This window comes from Thermobia domestica, chromosome 3, assembly GCF_964235325.1.
Source record: "Thermobia domestica chromosome 3, izTheDome1.hap1.1, whole genome shotgun sequence".
Lineage (NCBI taxonomy): Eukaryota > Metazoa > Arthropoda > Insecta > Zygentoma > Lepismatidae > Thermobia > Thermobia domestica.
In genome coordinates, this window is record NC_137456.1 from 5,131,975 (window position 1) to 5,153,442 (window position 21,468).

At 36.0% G+C, this 21,468-nt stretch overlaps 1 protein-coding gene across 1 annotated transcript in view; it reads right to left on the reverse strand.

The window, feature by feature from the left end:
• The window catches only part of LOC145681374 (glycine receptor subunit alphaZ1-like), a 51,103-nt gene that overhangs the window by 11,940 nt on the left and 17,695 nt on the right, over nucleotides 1-21,468 (reverse strand). The window contains exons 5-7 of the mRNA XM_081753026.1: nucleotides 18,168-18,403; nucleotides 7,129-7,211; nucleotides 4,241-4,372 (exon numbers count right to left, since the gene is read on the reverse strand). Coding sequence (XP_081609152.1) covers nucleotides 4,241-4,372; nucleotides 7,129-7,211; nucleotides 18,168-18,403 — 451 coding nt within the window. The remainder of the gene's footprint in view (nucleotides 1-4,240; nucleotides 4,373-7,128; nucleotides 7,212-18,167; nucleotides 18,404-21,468) is intronic.

The window sequence follows — 21,468 nt, forward strand, 5'->3', positions numbered from 1 at the left end:
TACTACGTGCCGGAAGACCAACATATGTACAAAATGAAGATATTCAGGCAGCAATTGAGGCGAACATTGGCCAGACATGTGAGGAACTGAGATTACAATTCAGTATGAGTGAAGAAACTATTCGGTAGCACCTCCATCAACTTGGGAAGCACTAGAAGTTGGGTCGATAAGTTCCACATGATTTGACTCCGGCCCAGAAGCAAAGTAAGCAGACACCTGCGTTTCTTTGCTGTCTCTTCTGAACAAGAAGCAATTTCTGGATAGGATGTGTACATGTGATAAGAAGAGGGACCTGTACAGCGCCATCATCTTTAGTTAGCATCACATGAATCGGTTTCAAAACAGCTGAAATCAGTACTGCGCCAGAAGAAGGTCCTCCTGTGTGTTTGGTGGACTGCTCGCGGCATCGTGCATCGGGAACTGCGCTACCAGTTGGTCAGAGCATCAATGCAACTATGTACTATAAGCAGTTGAGCCGTGTTCAAGAAAAGCTCAAAACTCTGGAGCCAGCATTTCTGAATCGCAAAGGGTCCTCCTGTTACAGGCAACGCTAAGCCCCACATGGCTAGGATGACCCGGGACACCAATCTACGCCCTGGATAAGAAATATTATTGCATCCGTCATACTTCCTGGACATTACACCGTCCGGTTATCACCTGTTCTATTCCTTGGACAATCACCTTAGAGAACGCCAGTTCAGTTTCCTAGTAAAGGTGCAAACTTCACTCTATACCTTCTTCACTTCACGACCCACCAATTTCTACCGCAACGGTATCCATGTCTTTCCAGAACGTTGGCAGAAGGTCATCGATGTTAATGGGGACTATTTTTGATCTTCCAGGTACGTTTTAGGTGACATATCGATGTTGGAAGGTGGTGGCGAAAATGTGATGGAAGTTCCTTGGTTACCTTTATACTTCAGAACTGGTGCCACATAGGCCCACGCGCATTCTTCTGGCGATTATTTGAAGTACTTTCACAGCGAATACTAGATATCCTGATTTTAACTGAGCAGTGTTAGGCATATAGACCATATTGACATTAAACAGAACTTTTCTGTTTTTGGCACTTAGCACGGAATTTATTTTTAGTCTACAATTCGCGTTGTTAATATTGTAATATCTTCTACGATATGACGACGATATACGTGGAAATATTATAAGCTCCAACATTTTTCAACTTAATCAAAATAGCTTCCCTGTTTTAATGTATGACACAATCATGAGCTGAGCTTGAAGATTTTATTTAAATTCAAAGTCAGATTTCTAATTGTTGGCTTTTCTCCAACGAGCACTTTTATTTCTGTTCTTATAATTATAATATTCAGGGGTGCCCACAAGGGGGGTCTATGACGCAAAGTGCGTCATTGAAATATTTGGGGGGGTTAAAAATCTGTATAAATATGTTTGAGGGAGTGTAAAAATTAATCGAAAAGAAGATTTTTTTCATGGAAGAACACCTACGGGTAGACAATTGGGGGGGTGCGTCATGGACATAAGGGGGGGCACCACTGTAATATTCATATAATTTTCAGTTGGAGCCGCAATATTAAGGAATTATATTGTATTAAGTAGTCCACGAATGACAATGCTTCAGACATAAATTAATAATTTATAAAATTGCACGCATATAATTACGTTATAAGCCGACCTAGATCACGGTAAGTGAGATTGATGAAGTGAGACAAAAGTATGTACCGTTAGGGTTGCCAACCGTCCGGTATTGCTCCTAGACTGCGTATCACCTACTAATAAGGGAAGGGCACGATGTCACTCAGAGATAATTGCACCAAATTTGGTGTAGGAGTAGGTAATGGGATTAGAAAAGAACATGTGGAAGCATTTCTTTCGCAGGCGTTCGGAATTAGAAATAATGGGCCCTACAGTTTTGATGAAGTATGGCCTGTCAATCAGATATTGATTTTACGGAACTTTTGCTGTCTGTTGCGACCAACGTAAAACAATTTAAATAAAGTAGAATGAAAACAGAAAAGGTGAGCTGAACAGAAAATGCGCCAATGTACGCCCTCAGTCCCTCTAGCAAAATGCTGGGATACTAAATCATCAACTGCCCTTGCCATTACACACCTTATCTCTATAAAGAGGAATTGAAATAATTTTTTGAAAATGCAGTCTCATCTGTTTCAGACTAAACGTGTGTTGTTTTTTTTAGCTTATTTATTTCTTGAACACCGTTCCTGGTACTATGTGTGTCTGTTAAATTTTTAATGCTTTTGATAGCATCTGTTTCATTACGTTAAAAAAAAGAAAACAGTATATAACTCACTGTACGGTATATTAAGGTTAACTACAGTATTTTCTAATCTTGTTGAGACCAATTTGGAAGCTTACTTTACGAACATAGCATGTGTTTAGACAGTGAAGACGTTCTGTCTCATGTGTGCTAGGAAACAGAAGTGAAACGCTCATGCTCATTTTATTGTCACACTATTAAAGTGCAGTGTGTTTGAAACAAGCGTGAGTTGTATTTGGAATCTTGAACGCATTTGTTACGAGGCTGTTTCTGTACAATTCATTTGCTTCTTTACTAGTGGTGAGTAGACCAAATTCAAACCTTTGCGATAACATAATTGTGTTAATGAACAATATTGTATGTATTCAAACGGTAATTTTTGTTAAGGCGATCCTCAGTCGTTCCTATTTTATACATAACTAATTTCGAAATATATATTTAAATTCGCATCACAAACGCACAATACTTTACTTTCCGTGGGTGTCACGTCGTAGATATCAAACACCCGTAGAAATGAAATCAGTTAATATTGGTGTTCTCAAACATTTAGTACTTGCGTACTGACAGCATCTTACAATGTTAAGAAATACAGAAACTTCATTTCGACCCCTTCCCTGGAAAACTTCTGGCGACGCCCACGATTAATTTCTGTATATATTTTCTTTATTTTCGTAATATAATTTTCTTAAGCTAACTATTGATGCATACTCAATTGGTACGGGAAGGACAGGGCAATTGATAGATTTAGTATCCCGGCATTCACCTGGTGGGACTGAGGGCGGACATTGATGCATTTTCTGTTTCCATTCTACTTTATTTAATTTTTTCCGCATTGGTTGCAATAGTGAGCAAAGGCTCCATTCCATCAATATCTGATTGACAGGCCATACTTCTTCAGAATAAGAGAGCTTATTATTTCTGATTCCGAACGCCTGCGAAACGAATGCTTCCACACGCACTTTTCTATTTCTATAACCTACTGCTACACCAAGTTTAGTGCAATTATCTCTGACTGACATCGCGCCCTTCCCTGGTAAGTCATATTCGAAGGGGAATCCAGTGAAGCTAACACAATAGATGTTGCACGGGCCATGGAGTTCACAAGATATCACATCTCAAGTAGCCCATAAGAAGGGTATTCATGCGCTGAATGCCAGCAACAGTGTAACGGGTAATCAACTGCTAAAAGCAGTGCAAGCATCTTCTAGTGGGAAGTTGGTGGTGAAAGTTTGTAGTCACTGTAGATAAGGCATGGATATATCTTACCAATTGTGGAAAGGGTCGAGCAATTAAGTACAGAAATGTCGATTCAGAGGACGAAGTAATTCCGTTCGTCAGTACATCAAAAGTTAAATGAGCCTCATGATTGTGGCTAGATTTTGTTACAGGAAAAACTTAAAGTTACGTCGCGTTGCAAGAATTATCATCAGGAACATGTTTACACTGATACGGGTGTTTATAACAGCGAAATGTTTACATTACATTATATGGATCAGATATACCAACCAAATGGAACATGACATGAGGACAAGGGGTCCAGTTGCACACCCCGAAATTTTGGAGTTGGAAGGATGCTGGGATTGAAATTCGTACCATTCCCTACATCGACTTTGTAGTGAAGAGTTCTGGCTGGGCTCCTGAAACTTTGAACTTCTGAAACAAGACTTTTCATCTGTGTAGGGTGCAGATAATTTCTAGCCTCTGGAAAGTCTCCCAACAGGAGAAAATAAAGTACCACCTGCACAGCTGCAAAGAAATTTTATCCAGTGAAAACTGCACTACCGGGCAATATTAAGATTGTTGAGATAATTGAATACAGCTAAGGCTTTATACAGCATGCTAGTTAGGATTTTCTTTCGAATTATATAGCATATTGAGCACAGAGAAGAGAAACAGAAAACATACATATATACAGAGTGATTTGTTTTTGTTTTAGACTTAATAAAATGATAATTTGTAGTATAAGTAAATGAAAAACAGAATTACCGGGAAATTCCATCCATGTCTTGTACTTGAGAGTGTAGTTTGGTAAATCAATTTCGTTTTTCTTCTTCTTTTTATTTTTGACGAAGATTTGCTCTGGACTCCATGTTAGGTTCAGGTACTGCTTTGCTGTCGCTGGAATCAACAGAGAATTCATTATTTCACGAATGAAGAACATTAGACATATAAAATTTGTTATCTATATATATAAAAGAGAACGTACAATTTTTTGTCCGCTCATCACGCTAATACGGCTGAACCAATTTCTTTCATTTTTGGGGGGTTATTAGGATTTGGACCCTAGATGGTTTTTATCATATCACTTTAATTTTTAATTACCAGTGTCTTGAGATAATTGACCATTCAGGTGTCCATAACGTACAAATCCTTTGTTATTAGTTCATCATAGGTAAAAATAAACGTATTTATATGCAACCCGCATGACCGTGTCACTCGGCGGGTTAACATAAATGACAGGCGATATACAGCGGAAAATAGCTTGAATCTTCTGTTTAAAATTTTTTAATTGATTTGCTTATTTTTACAGACACTTTTACAATATGCCAGCACCGGGATGACCGCAGCGAAGCGGGGCGGGTTAACATAAATGACAGGCGATATAATGTTAAGATTTACTGCAATCTTCTATGGTTTTTATCATATCACTTGAAAGCGAAAAAGTAAAAATTATCTAAGTAACAAAGTTTATTGCGTTCCGGGGTGACCGCAGCGAAGCGGGGTGAACGCTGCTAGTATCTGATATACGTACTGTCTAAGTAAGCACCGTTTTGAAATAATAAAAAAATAACTATACTTTTTGTAACGATTTTATTGTTACATCAAAGCCTGTAGTTTAATCTAGTTTTCTACATAGTTTTCGCCAATATTAAGGCACTTATCGTATAGTACAACAAACTCTTGAATACTATCCTCATAGAAATCTGCCGATTGATTTGACAACCCGTGTAATACCAAGGGTGAATACAACTTTCCATAATTTAAAAGTTGAGTCACAACTGCATAGTGAACACTTCTTGAAACTTGGAGAAACATTCTATCGATCATAATATTTTGTCCATACACTTAACTAATCTGACGATGAGTTTCAGCCACTTTCTTGTCTTTAAAAGTAAGAAGACGAATCACAACGCATATTTCACTTTCGGCGGGATTCTCAATCGGCGGAGGCATTTTAACTACTTACAAACTAATGTAAACATGGTCAAACGCTTCCGCAATAATGTCTATGGTTTACAACAGACGTAGGTACACAGCTCGCATGCGCAGAATGCCGACAACAGCGCCACAGCGGCCGAATTTCAAAACGATACTCACTTAATAAATACGCCTCGTAGATGACATGGAGCAAATGAAAATTACTCTATGGATAGAGCAAATGAAAGTTTCATGACCACTGGAAATGACCGACAGGATATTTGTCAATCTAGTCCAACCTCTATTGGTTAGTTGGTTGGAGTGGCGTTTAGTGCCCCTTTCAGCACTGAGGATATTCGGTACGTGGGTCTACAGGTTAAGTTGAAATCAAAACTAACGTAATGTACTCTAATGTCAAGGCTTTACCAACGGGAATTGAACCCGGGACGCTGTGCATCAAAAGCGGTTGCGGTAGCCACTAGACCAGCAGGGACGGCTCCAAGTCTGCACCGTTCATCTTTCTCAGACCTTGCTTTACGTGTGTTTATTCAAAGGTCTTTATGTAAGGCTTTTGAAACTCCAAACACTCATACATGCTTCTCATATGAGTGATATGTCCTTACAACCTCCAGATGTACGCTCGTCTCCACCATAGCAGCATGGTTGGTACGGTCTACGTACGTTAATGGTCAATATGCAAAATAATGTGCATGTTTGTACAATATAATCCTATATTAACAAACTAGAAGAAAAACATATTAAAAAAAATGACATAATGCTTCAAAATTGAGTTTTTACGTGTAATTAGCACTTATCGTCACCACCAACCAATCTTCCCTCAAATTCATTTCAATTCCAACGTCGCTAAAGATGCAATCAGTTCTGGGTAAATGTATGTAGCACTGACGGCTACATTTATACATCAATCATAAACTAGCTTTTTTTTTTATCAGATCAATGAACAACTTCTTTCTCAACAAATTATTTTTATGAACAATAATTAAAAGTTCCGAAGTTTAGGCAAGGCAAATAATGATTCTATGAAAGAGTGATTTTTACCTTGTCTCCTTTTGCAACACACAACTTAAGAAAGATAAGAACCTATTGTCTAAGAGTGACCCGCACTGGAACTCGGCTTTTTACCTACGACATTGTTTTCGCAACTTGCGACTGAAAGCAAGCTCTCTAATCCTGAGGTGACAAGAAAACCAAATAAATGATGGGATACGATGACATGTTAATACATATTTTTCCCCGTTAAAATAAAACAATAAGCAATACAAAACAAAACCAGTTGAGAATGCTCGAAGAACATTGCAGAATGAATTTTTTCGAAATTTATATGAAATTAATAATTATTGAGTTAATAACTGGTATGGACATTGATCAACAGCAATATGATCTCTCTTTGACCTATGGTTTCTGAGATATGGCTCCTTAAATCTCCCTAAATCGGAACTTTTTCGGCCAATATATCAGGAATGGTAAGAGTGACGCGAAGAAGTTCACCAGTTTCTCAGATAGTTTTTGATGTTTTATCGAATGAAGGGCTCAAAATTGAAAAACTCTCAAATAACACCCCCACGCACACCCTCGCTCGACACGGACATACATAGAGAATTCAGTAACGAACTTCTTAACTTTGTTGGTCAAACAAAACAAAACAAAGAAGTATGGACTTAAACAAAACAAGAATTTTATAAACATGAATCAAGGTACATAATTGCCAGCCGTACCTTCGAAAAAGGACCATTGGCAAGTGTGAACATCCATGGGGAATCTTGAGAAGTCCATCTGACAAATCAAATTAACAGCAGCCCTGAAATAAAAAAAAATATAACAATTTTACAATAATAGTGATGTTTTTGTATCAGTTACAGCATCCATTGGGAGTCTTTCTACTTAGCATCAAATATTATTAATGATTCTATATTCAGTTATTCGTATGAATGAAAATGCGCATATGTTTTTATATTTCTGACTGTCACGAGATTCACAAAATAAATTTGAGTAATCGAAAATATTATTAGTAATTGAAAAAATAGTTACTCTCATTTGATTTCAAGTTTCAATTTGACAAACCTAAAGTACCTACCTTCATTTTGAAAATATATCACCGTATTATAGTGTAATAATATAGAGAAACCACCAATGTTCACAAAAATGTTTTAGTATTATGGTATGTTTCAAGTTCGTCAATGGGGCTCTCATCTTTGGTTATTATTTGTTCTCTCGGTTCGTACTCCCAGAAGAAACTCCTTAATCTGACGTCATACATCTGTTAGTTGGATATGACTGCCCTTACTCACCTCTTTATGTATAACAGAGTTATTGAAGCGAGATTCTAAGCCCGGTCGTATATTGGCAAGAGAACGCGACAGCCTAGCTAAAGTAGTACTGTGAGCAATACAACAAAGTCTCTGCCGAATACCCACTTGAGAATGTGCTAACAAAGGTCTCATAAGGGGGGAACACATGCGCCGAACCTGGGACCTAGGGTACACCTCTTCAGTTTGATTCGGCTCTCCTTATTGATGTCTTGCTACATGTTATCTGGCAATGAGACACATATATGAACCGTCTCGGTGCCCCTGGAGGTAACCCTGTCTAATGTTGGGGACGCTGAGATTTGGTCAGCCTGATAAATGATATCTTTTAAAATTAATTAATCTTGATTTTTATTCAAAATTGAAATTCTGGACTGGGACAAGAAATAATAATAACATTTGTCCTGCCCCTCTTTTCTTCGCGTCGTCCACAGCAGATCGCGCAAAATAAGACAGGGGATCTGCAGCTTCCTCTATCCCACTTTCACGAAATACGGGACCTCACGTCGTCGGAAAGGTAGATACAAATCATTTTATGCGCAACTTGATTTTTTTTATTTCCATAAATTCAGTTCCTCATAGTATAGCATGAGATATCCCACGAAGAACTAGACTTAGCCCAGTATTTAGTCGCCACCCTCTTCTGGGGAAAATTATGGTTATCTGATTCCAAATTCTTTGATGGAATGTAGTGCAGATCATGGTACTACTTTCTAACAACGTTTGGTAAAAAATTAAAAACCAAAACGTAACTTACACCGTACAAAACAGCATGCAGATAAACACACATACTACGACTACAAGTAAGAAATAATCACAGGTTTCAAGGCAAAGTCACAAAGAACTAGATATATTGTTAATATCAAGCTGAATACATGAACAAGGTCAGAAACACAAGGTCAATACTTGCAATAGATCCTACATTCTTCGTCTGCAATTTATGGATAGTATTAGTATTGCTATCGTAATTAGTAGTAGTAATAGTAGTGGTAGCAGTAGTGTTATTATTATTATTAGTAGTAGTAGAGATGGATATATATATGCCATTCTATATGTTACTAGTAGAAGCGACCAGTTCTTTAGTAACATGAATTATGTTGTTCGAATAATAATAGTGTTTTATTTGTTAGTCCTCTATAAAAGCAAGTATCCGTGTTCATATTCTTACATCTGCAACGTCTCACTTCAATAGTAATAGTATTAATAAGCCTCGTTTCACGTATACATATTATAATTACTCGTATACCTTACAGAAACATTTATACATGCGTCAAACACCGGACGCAATTGCCTACCATTACATTAATATATTATTGTATTCTAGATCCAATTTAACATATTATCACTTCACGGTACAGTTCAGCACTATTTCTGAAGATTGAGGACTGTGTAAGCATTTAACGTGACTGCGTAAATATATGCTTTAGTTGAATTTTAAAACTGGTAATGTCGATCACTCCTGTATTGACTTATGAAATATCCACTCTACATTTATCAGTAAAGAAGTTTACTAAAATTTAGTTAAATCCCAACTGTCTACATTATTTTGAACATCGGAGGATTATAACAAGAAACGGGGAAGCAAATCCCCGAAGCGTAGCTTATTACTCTTCCGTCATGTTTCCTGTATTTATCATCTTTATCAATATTTTAAATACACAACAGGAAGATTACCTTAAATTATTTAGTTGAAAAACTGACCTATGATCTTCTTCAGCATCTCATTTATATATTCTTTTTTTACACAGATAAATTCTCCAACAATTGAAAATTTATTCATATATTGTACTTTTTTTCTTTTCCAATGATGCTTCAAAGAAGTGTTAATTTAGGAGATGAAATGGTAAACTGAAATGAGCTTTTAGAATTTTTAAGTACAGATTTATAATACGGTTGCATCTTGAAAATAACTTTAAACTTATAAAATAGAGAAATAATTGATAAACTTAATTATTAAAACATCTGTGCAACTACCTGAAAGGTAGAGCAGTACAGTTCTCCCCCTGTTTTAAAAAATTTTAAAATTCATTTTAAAATTTTATGTAATTTCCTGTATTTCCTGCCCTTGATATCTGTTTATCAATTTATATTTTTCTTCATCTGTACAGTTATAGATTTTCAAATTTCGAAAATTTTGTGTTCCCATTTTTTTAACATCTAAAGTCCTCAACATAGCACAATTTCGGAGTAGCTTTTCTACTATATAGGGTCCTGTGTAACAATGTAGATATTTTGCTGTCTCTTTTTTCATGGCTGATGATAAGTAATGCGTTTTAACCATCACTAGATCTCCTACTTTCAAATTAACTTCATTTTTATGTTTTTTTCTTTTAACGTAGGTAGAGCAGGGCTGTTTATGTCCAAAATTCGGTCTTTCACGTCGAGAGGGTATAGCTCTTTAGGCCATTTATGATTTCTTTTGAAATTTTCCACAGCGGAAACGGATAGAAAAGTTTCGGCAGGAACATGTTTAGTGGTTGTGTCTATAGAATTATTTATTAGGTTCTGTACTTCTTTGAGATGATCAACCCACTTGTCTTGTTGATCTGAGCAGTATGCTCGTATAAGACGATTCAGTTCTTTATGTCGCCTTTCCACGATGCCATTCGCTTGTGGCGTATATGGTGATGTCATCACATGTTTCACACCATTTGTTGCGCAGTACTGTTTCCACAATTTTGAATGGAATTGTGGGCCTTGATCTGTTATCATCCGAGTCGGGTACGGAAAAATATAAAAATAATTTCTCTCTAAGGTTCGCACAATTTCCTTCGTGTTTGCTTTTCGTAAAGGATAAAAGCAAATAAAACGAGAATAGACATCCACAATAGATAAAATATACTCAAATCCTCTGCTTCGTGGCAATTTACCTTCCAGGTCCAAGCACAGTAACTCATGTGGGTAATTGGCTTGCAAATGATATTCCTCTTGAGCTATTGTTCTATTATTATACTTAGCAACGGCACATGTAATACAATTACGAATATGATTGCTCATATCGAGTTTCATCGTTCGCCAATGAAATAACGATCTACAAAATGCCAAACACTTTTTCAGACCAAAGTGACCTTGCTGATGGATTTTCTCCACTATTTTTATCGCTAACTTATTCGGGATTACCAATAACCATCCACCTGTCTTGACATTTTTAACAAAAATTACGCCATTGTGTAATTTAATATGTTCTTTATCATTCCCATTCAGTAGCTTTTCTTTTAAGGTAGTACTATATTTGTCTGACATTTGTTCTCTTTGTATTTCGTCATATTTGAAAAGTGCAGGCTCAGATTTAAACACAAAGTTTCCAAAATATTGATGAATATCTCTAGGGTCGAGATCTAGTTTCTCATCAACGGCTATATTGTTTTCAATTTCGGGTGGATATCTGCTTAGTGTATCCGCTATATAGTTGTCCTTCCCTGCAATATGTTGAAATACTAAGTCATAACGTTGCAGTTTCAAAATGATGCGGGTAGTTCGGGAATCAAGATTTTTTAGAGATAATGCGTAAGTTGCTGCGTGATTGTCACAATGTACAATCGTTTTGCGACCTAGAATATAATGAGCAAATCGATCGCACAAGAAAAGTACTGACAACAATTCAATTTGGAAAATAGACAGCGAAAGTTCATACAATTTTAATCGACGACTTGCATAAGCAATAATGTTTGGTTCATCAGCATTTTCTGGATATTGTGCAAGGAATCCAGCCAAATTTTCGGCGCAGGCGTCGCTATAGATGTGAAAGTCAAGGTCGAAATTAGGTTGACTCAACGCTGGCGGTTCACTTGCTAACTTCCGCAAGGTATTAAATTTCTCCAGCAAATCAGGGGTAATTTTGAAAGCAACATCCTTTCGCAGTAGCTCATAAAAAGGAGCCGTCAATTCCGAGAATTTGTCAATATGGCGATGCCGCCATCCTAGAATTCCAAGGAAAGATTTAAGATGTTTGCGGGTCTTCGGTAATGGAAAACATTGAATCGCTTCACTATTCTTTGGATCAACCTTTATTTGATCTCCGTTTATTATATGGCCCAAAAATTTCACTTCTTCCTGAATAAATTTGCATTTCTTGAAATTTAATGAGAAATGCCCCTCATCAAAGATTCTCAGCACTCGTTCAAGGTGTTCAAAATGTGTGTTCAAATCAGGTGAAAAGCACAGAACATCATCTAAGTAGACAGTAACAAACGATCTGGTTTCCATTCCAAAAAACGTATTCATAGTTTGTTGAAAAATGGCTGGTGAAGAACGTAAACCCATGGGGAGAACTTTCATGCAGTACTGGCGTCCTAAATATACAAAACTTGTATATTTGTAGGAATCAGGATGAAGTCCCAAGCCATAGTACCCTGAGGTACAGTCTAAGGAGGAGAAAAATCGTGCACCAGTCAATCGGGACAATATCTCAAAAATAGGCTCAACTTGAACTTTAGGAGCTATGACCTTTTTATTTAGTCCTCTGAGATCTAATACTGGTCTAACTCCACCCGATGACTTTCGTACACAATGCATTGGGTTACGAAATGGGGATGATTTCTCTTCAGCAATCCCATGTTGGATCCACTTCTTCAACTCCTCCTCGAATTCTTTTTGCATTGATTGAGGTATGCTATAAAGTTTTCCCACAACTGGTTCCTCATCAATTAATTGTATTCTATATGGTTCAACATTGATTCGTCGCGGATATTCAGTAAACATGTGTCTATATTTTAATAGTAAATTTAAAAATCTCATTTTCGAAAAACTGTCTAAATCCTTTCTGTCGTCTACGATTTTTCTTAACTCCTCTACTGTAACATTTGGGACTGGTTCTTTTATAATATCCTCCTTTCCTAAAATGGTATTTCGATCAATATCCACTATATTAATAATCGGCAACGAAATCTTTAAAGAATTTGGTCTTGTAATATCAATTATTATTTCTTGATTGACATTATCCGAAAGCCTGATCCTTTGCTTCCGGTGATCGATTACACAACTAAATTTATGTAAGAAAGGACTACCTAGTAACATATCTGGTTTCATATGTTTTACAACAAATAAGGGTACTTCAAAAATATGATTTTCTAACATCAAATTTATAACTTGAAAGCCTTTCACTTGAAAGTTTTCAGAACCCGCGAAAGCACCGAGCACTACGCTGGAATATGGTTTTAGTTTAGCTGAAGGGAATTTCTTGTTCACTTGGTACCATATTCGTTCACTCAGGAGGTTTAATTCGGCGCCCGAATCTATCACGCACATTAAATTTATTCCTCCTATGCTTCCAGTTATCATAGGTGTCGGAAAACAATAATCTTTTATTTCTTTATCCGACTCTTCTTCTATAACGAAAGATACGTGATACTCAAGATTGAGTGAAAAGTCGTCCTCTAAGTACTGAAAAGTTTGTGGAGGGGTTATATACTCTTTAACGCAATCGGTTTCCCCCTTCTGCTCCGATTGCGCTTCTAGTTTCCCCGTATTGCAGCTTGAATCTGAGTCGAATCAAAATTAGCATTCGGCTCAGTAATTAAATCGGCAGTCGTCGTTTCCACACTGCACATGGAGACATTTCCACGCCGATGGTATGACTCATTTCGCCGAAATTGATTTCGATTAACTCTTGCATCACGTTTCCAGCGGTGGTTTCTCCAGTTCTGATTTCCCTCACACCTATTTTCATTTCTATTTCTGGAGAATATCGTCATCTGGTTCGACGAATTGTTAAAATCGGACTCTGTTTGCATACCTGTTTCCGTTTTACATCGCTTCACATAATTTATTCTAGGTGGACGAGTGCGTTTATTATTCTCTCGGGAATCCCAACAATTCTTATTAGGATTATTGTCCTCCATGTTTGTCAAGCGCATTAGCATATCATCATGACTTTCGCTTGGAGTCGCTCGTAATATTTTGGCCTCATGTTTGGGAATAGCGTCGAGAATCAATTCCATTAATTCGTCTTCATCGACGATTTGTACAATATTTCGATAACGGTTCACTAATTTCCACGCGAAATCTACTACTGATGTATCTTTAGTACGGTCATATCGCATGTATGCTAATTGTCGTTTTTGGGCTCTCTCGATCCTCGGAGAAAGATATTTCTGCTTAAATTGTAACACAAAATCGTCATAAGTTTTGACTTTGTGTGAGATACCTCCGAACCACATTCCTGCAGCCTTTGTCAGACACATCTGTGTTACTACTAATTTTTCTTTGTCTTGCAATTTAAATAGTTCTAGAGCTTTTGTCAATTCTTCCAAGAATGATTTTGCATATCCGGAGTTTATTTGTCCATCAAATTTAGGGAAATCACGTAAATCTCTGTAACTGATATGAGATGTCCAGGCCCTATTTGCTTCCATCGACAACATATGTTCTTGTTTAGAAGAAGCCTCATTATGCCCATGATCTCCTTGCTTAACTTTTTCACTCGCTTCCATCATTTCAGACCTAGATGTCGTTCTGGTTTCTATTTCAATGTTATTATTTTCATTTCCTAACACCAAACATGTTCTATTCTCGGGCTTTCCATCATTTATACTCAGTGCATTTAGCCTTTCTTCAATACGCTCCACTTTGTGAGTTAAGTCATCTTCTACTTTAGTTATATAAATTGTGTTGGTATCCATATTTCTTTTGCAAATAGAACATTCGGTTTTTAAGACTTCAATGTTGACAGCATTTGTTTCACATATTTCCTTAGTTCTAATCATCTCACTTTCCACTTTGACTATACGGCTTTCTTGTTGCTTCACTTCTTCTTCTACTTCTTGTATTTGTCCCGTCATTCGATCAAAGGATTCTTTAAGTTCCTTTTGACAGCTCAGCTTAACGTCTTTTATTTCCTGCCTAAGTTGTTTCATACCAATCTCCAATTTCTCGTCAAGTTTTAACAAAGTTTCCTCTTTAGTTTCTGTCATCTTATTTGATAATTCATCCATTTTCTGTAACAATAATTGCAGAAGTCCTTCTGGAGGTTCCGATATACTTTTGGCCACAGTAGTTACATTCATATCATTAATATTTTCCTTTTGTTTCTCTCCGTCAACAGCTATGAACTCCTTCATAACTCTGATTTCGTCAGAATGAGAATTTTCTCCCTTTTGACTCTTATTTCTGTCATTTTCAACATTTGACATCAACTCCTTCGGGATTTCTTCTTTTTCCTTATCTTCATGCTCTTCCTCTTCTTCCTCAGACACTACTTTATCTTCTTCTGCAATAGTCTTTCTCATCGTTTTTTGCGTTTTCTCTTCCTTTTTTTCTTCCTTTGCGATACACTTCGCACAACTCCATCTTACATTTTTCTTACTCAAATGTTGATATTGCTCGTTTGGAATGTCCATGCAACGAAAGTGAAACCAAAGCTTACACTTATCGCACAACACTGAATTTTCAATTTCGGCACTATCACTGTCCATCGACACTATCAGATCGACACAGCACCCATACACTTTATCATTGTCCTCATGCATAGTAGCTTTCTTGCTTACTTTTGGCATTTCTTTAAAATTCGCTTCTTGGGGATTTTCTTCTTGTCACTTGTTTTCCTCCGATTACATAAACCAATTTTTTTATCACATCTAAAATTTCCACATTCCCATGTCTACACATACCAATTCCATTCTTGCAATTTCTTGCAAAATTTACTCTTATATGAATCTTCTTCCTCAAGAATGACACATCAGAATTTTCGACTTGCGATGATCTCAAGTCAGTTCATATCAGACAATTGGTTTTCTTAACACTTTATCAAATAAATCCTGGCTGTGGTCTAGCCATTTTGTCCTGCCCCTCTTTTCTTCGCGTCGTCCACAGCAGATCGCGCAAAATAAGACAGGGGATCTGCAGCTTCCTCTATCCCACTTTCACGAAATACGGGACCTCACGTCGTCGGAAAGGTAGATACAAATCATTTTATGCGCAACTTGATTTTTTTTATTTCCATAAATTCAGTTCCTCATAGTATAGCATGAGATATCCCACGAAGAACTAGACTTAGCCCAGTATTTAGTCGCCACCCTCTTCTGGGGAAAATTATGGTTATCTGATTCCAAATTCTTTGATGGAATGTAGTGCAGATCATGGTACTACTTTCTAACAACGTTTGGTAAAAAATTAAAAACCAAAACGTAACTTACACCGTACAAAACAGCATGCAGATAAACACACATACTACGACTACAAGTAAGAAATAATCACAGGTTTCAAGGCAAAGTCACAAAGAACTAGATATATTGTTAATATCAAGCTGAATACATGAACAAGGTCAGAAACACAAGGTCAATACTTGCAATAGATCCTACATTCTTCGTCTGCAATTTATGGATAGTATTAGTATTGCTATCGTAATTAGTAGTAGTAATAGTAGTGGTAGCAGTAGTGTTATTATTATTATTAGTAGTAGTAGAGATGGATATATATATGCCATTCTATATGTTACTAGTAGAAGCGACCAGTTCTTTAGTAACATGAATTATGTTGTTCGAATAATAATAGTGTTTTATTTGTTAGTCCTCTATAAAAGCAAGTATCCGTGTTCATATTCTTACATCTGCAACGTCTCACTTCAATAGTAATAGTATTAATAAGCCTCGTTTCACGTATACATATTATAATTACTCGTATACCTTACAGAAACATTTATACATGCGTCAAACACCGGACGCAATTGCCTACCATTACATTAATATATTATTGTATTCTAGATCCAATTTAACATATTATCACTTCACGGTACAGTTCAGCACTATTTCTGAAGATTGAGGACTGTGTAAGCATTTAACGTGACTGCGTAAATATATGCTTTAGTTGAATTTTAAAACTGGTAATGTCGATCACTCCTGTACTGACTTATGAAATATCCACTCTACATTTATCAGTAAAGAAGTTTACTAAAATTTAGTTAAATCCCAACTGTCTACATTATTTTGAACATCGGAGGATTATAACAAGAAACGGGGAAGCAAATCCCCGAAGCGTAGCTTATTACTCTTCCGTCATGTTTCCTGTATTTATCATCTTTATCAATATTTTAAATACACAACAGGAAGATTACCTTAAATTATTTAGTTGAAAAACTGACCTATGATCTTCTTCAGCATCTCATTTATATATTCTTTTTTTACACAGATAAATTCTCCAACAATTGAAAATTTATTCATATATTGTACTTTTTTTCTTTTCCAATGATGCTTCAAAGAAGTGTTAATTTAGGAGATGAAATGGTAAACTGAAATGAGCTTTTAGAATTTTTAAGTACAGATTTATAATACGGTTGCATCTTGAAAATAACTTTAAGCTTATAAAATAGAGAAATAATTGATAAACTTAATTATTAAAACATCTGTGCAACTACCTGAAAGGTAGAGCAGTACACATTCTTAGAGACCAAATTAAACAAAATTAGAATTTTGAAAATATTGTTTTAGCAAGTTTTTAAAGACTCCTTGCAGATAAGAATAAAGTTTTGTTCATTGCACGCAGAAAGAAGAAAACGTCGTACATAAAAGTATGTTATATGCATAAATCCTATAGTTTTTGGACTTAAGGTACAACCATATGTAATATCGTGTAGCAAAAGAATAACTGAAAACGTATATTTAATACTTACTTTCTGTATGTGTTCTATTTATACGTACTTTCCATATGCAAGGAAGATAGGCGGTAAAGATCTGAGAACCAGATGAATGTGTATAACATATAGCTGAGGTATGTAACATTTGTATCCATATGTAATATACAGAAGACTGTTATATGTCAGACATCTTGCTGGTGCATGATGTAACATTTAAGCAAGGAAAAAAACAGCACTATGTAGTGTATGGGTAATATAGGGTCTATGTTCCATATAGATTTCCGTAGTAAGCATAAGGAATCCCGTATATTTGTATATACAATATACCGCTGTCCGGATAACGAACTTTCCTCAGTGTGACTGATAATAAAGGAACGTATCGACTTGTAAGTTGTCACTTTGTTAGTTCATAAAAAGAAAGAAGAAGAAGAAAAAAGAGAAAAACGGTGCTGGCAACAGTGTGCTGACGCATATTGGAGGGTCTTTTTTATCTGAGACCCATGAAGTCTGGTAGCCCCGCTTGCTTTTTAAAAATGAATTTGTTTCATATATAAATCTATCTATCTATCAGTATATAATATTACTTAAATCTACATATAATTATTAAGTATTAAAATTATGTCAAGAAAATTGGATTTTCACAAAGTAAGAAACATTTAAAATATTTGGAAAAGCAATCAGTAACATTAAAATTCTATTAAAATTGTAGCTCATTTCAAAGAAAAATGGAATTTAATTCCTAATAAAAATCAATGAACTAAGAAAACAAAAGATAGCGCAGACATTCAACAGAGTTAACATAACAACCTAAGGTAGCGTGAGGACCACATAACAAAGTTCGACACTCAACGCATCCTACAAGAACATATAATGATCTTACCTCACATTGTAGCAGAAAAAACATGGTGTCTCAGGCGTTCCACAAGCCATCCACAGAGCGGTTTGATGACCTTTGAATGCTTCTGTCACCGTCAGTTTCTGAGTTGGTTCAATTGTGATGGTTGGAAACCATAGTCGGCGTGCGTATCGATCACTAATAACCCGAAAGACAGAATGATTGTTGGTGATTCTGTGGTCATTCCAGCAAAAGATAAAGGCTCCATTGATATCCACAGCCTGGTTGGAAATTAACAAATAAACGAGTTTTTAACTTTGTGACTTATACAGGGTATTTCAAAACAACACCGACAACGTTTGGGAGGTGATTTCTGACACCAAGATAAGACGAAAATTATAGACCAACCTGGGTGTATAAATGCTTCTTTTTGGAGTTATGGGTTTCCGAAAACGTGAAAAAAATGAACTTTAAAGGTCCATTGCTTCAAAAATGTGGGACTTACCATAGTCGGGATAAGACTTCACTTAGGAACTAATATATGCTCTATCCAAATATCCATGTTTCAGAATCCTGCAAAATTTCCGCAACAATTTTTATAGATTTACTTAGTGAGTATTTCAAATTAAATGCCCGTAGCCAAACTTCTATAAATATTGTTGTGTAAGTACCTTAGGAGTCTGAAACATGGATTTCTTGATAGGCACATAGTTCCTAAGTGGAGCTATGGGCCTTTAAAATTCATTTTTTAATGTTTTCGACAACCTATAACTCCGAAATTAAGTGTTTGTGCCACCAGATTGGTCTATACGTTTTGTCTTATCTTGGTGTCAGGAATCACCTTCTAAACGTTGTCGGTGTTGTTTTGAAACAAACTGTATGCATTTTTTACTATATAATTTACATATAATTTAATGTTTCAGTGAAGTGCAATAAGTGATGTAAGGTTCTTACTTTTTGTATTAAAGAGCGTGTATACTTATTGTGAAACAGTAATTGGTTAGTGGTTCATTAAAACGTGTCAGAGAATGTTTTTAGAACAGTTTCGTAACCGTCGAGGCAAGGACAGTGAAGATTCTGGCAGCCACATTTACACATTTGTAACCTTGTGGTTGAATGCAATTAGAAGCTGGTGAAGGACATTCATTTTGTTTCTCACACATACGGAATGTTATGTATAAAATGTTCATTTCCTCTTAACCTATCTCTTTTACACAATAATTTCTTGAGCTATCTTCGGGTGGGACACTCTGTATATACAAACTCAAGATATCCGTCAAGTTTATACAGTCAAGAGGTGGAAGTTTCTGGAGAACTGAACTGAAAATTTAAAATTAGAATAGATATTATTTTGTGAGTATACATTTCAGAATAATTTAGGGGATTGTCTTGAGTCTTAGAGGAAGGACAACCTTCAACTATTAGAAAGGAAATTAATTCTAACTTCAAAAAAAAGGCAAACGAAAAGAATAAATCTTGGTGTTATTATGATAAATAATCTTCGTAAAAAATAACACAATTAAGCCGATCATATTTGAAACAAGAATGTTCCATTTGAAATACGTATATTGCACATATCCGCTTTTAAGAATGACCGATATGAATCTTGCAAAATCATTCATATAAATGCTACATTATAAAGATTGCACCGATTAGTTGTAGCATTTGCGTCTGAGGACTTGATTATCTGTGAATTTAGTAACACTACAGAACTTGAGTCACAAATGAGCTATTTCTGGAAAAGAAAGGAAAATGTGATTGTGCTCTATCCTGTTTTTAAAAGACCTACTTATAGAAAAGAAAGAAAATCGAGACTGTAAACTATACTATGCGTTTAAAAGAGCTATTTCTAGAAAAAAAAACGTGATTGTGAACTATCCTATGTTTTTAAAAGAGCTATTTCTAGAAAAGAAAGAAATACTAATTGTGAAGTATGCTATGTTTTTAAAAGAGCTACTTGCAGATAAGACACGGAAACGTGATTGTGATCCATTCTATGGTTTTTAAAAAAGCTACTTATATAAAAGAAAGAAAAATCTGATTGTGAATTATTCTGTTTTTTTTAAAGAGCAACTTTTAGAAAAGAAAGGAAAATGTGATTGTGAACTATCCTATGCTTTTAAAAGAACTACTTCTAGAAAAGAAAGGAAAACGTAATTGCGAACTATACTATGTTTTTAAAATGCTGAAGTGCCAATTTAAATAAAAATGAATTCCTTCTGTTAAAATGGAACTTATAGCGAAGGGACTTACAAAAACTACCTCAAATGTCTTCCTTCCTTGGTAATCGACAAAATAAATGAAAGTGCTTGAATCATATGTTACAGCTGCTTAGCTTCTGGTTTGGAAATGTCGTTGATACGAGTTCGAAATCACATATGCTTCGGATTCTTCCTTCAAAAAAAAAGTTTTGGAATACCTTTCTTGGCTGGTTGCTCCCTGTTCACATTATTTGTTTATCAATGAAGTTTGTAAGGCGAGACTTACAACTTAAAATGTGATCTAAAACACAACAGTGTGTTAGCTGCTCTCCGACAGGGAATCGACTCTAAGACCTCTCGCTGCACTAAACGTAGACACCCTAGCACTCATTTGGAGAAAAAGTTAATAACTTCTTTCAAGCTCAACATCGAGATAAATCACTGTCTAATGCTCATAAAATGCCCTACAGATGCAGTTTATATGCATTTTCGTCTTTGGTGTTTATCAGGGTTAACTACACCCTAACTATATAAAAAACTACATGAGCTAACATAAATTATTGAGAACTTCCTGTGGGGCTACAATGATTAAATTTGGCGCGATTGTAGCTTCCCGAAACTAATCCACAGGAAAATTGCCCAAAGTGAATATTTTTAATTTTTTAGGTCTCTAAAGGGGGATGAAGAAATTTCCATGCTATTTAAATGGGCATTTCCTTGGGATACAAAATCTTATCTTTTAGATAGTTGAAATAGGAAAACAAACGATAGAATTGTAAGTTTAAGAGGTGCGAGGCGGTAGGCCGAGCAAAGACAGTGTATGGGGGTGGAGACCCGGGTGGGCAGATTCAGGAAATATGAAGAGCAATTTCATGAAATTCACTGTTGATGCAAAGGCTGATAGATAAGAAATGCGAGGCCGTAGGCCGAGCAGATTCGGGGGTCTGGGGGCGGAGCCCCCAGCTTGCCAAAGGCTAGTTTAAGAATATAAACTTTCTTAGGCTTTTCCGTGTTTATTTATTGGAACGAAGTTCCTCTTTACCCGACTTAGGCGTTCGTTTGTCCAGATATTCTTTCAAGATGCTTGAACCGTTCTTAAGAGACCTCATCACTGCGAAATTAAAATACCGCTAATTTTATAGTAA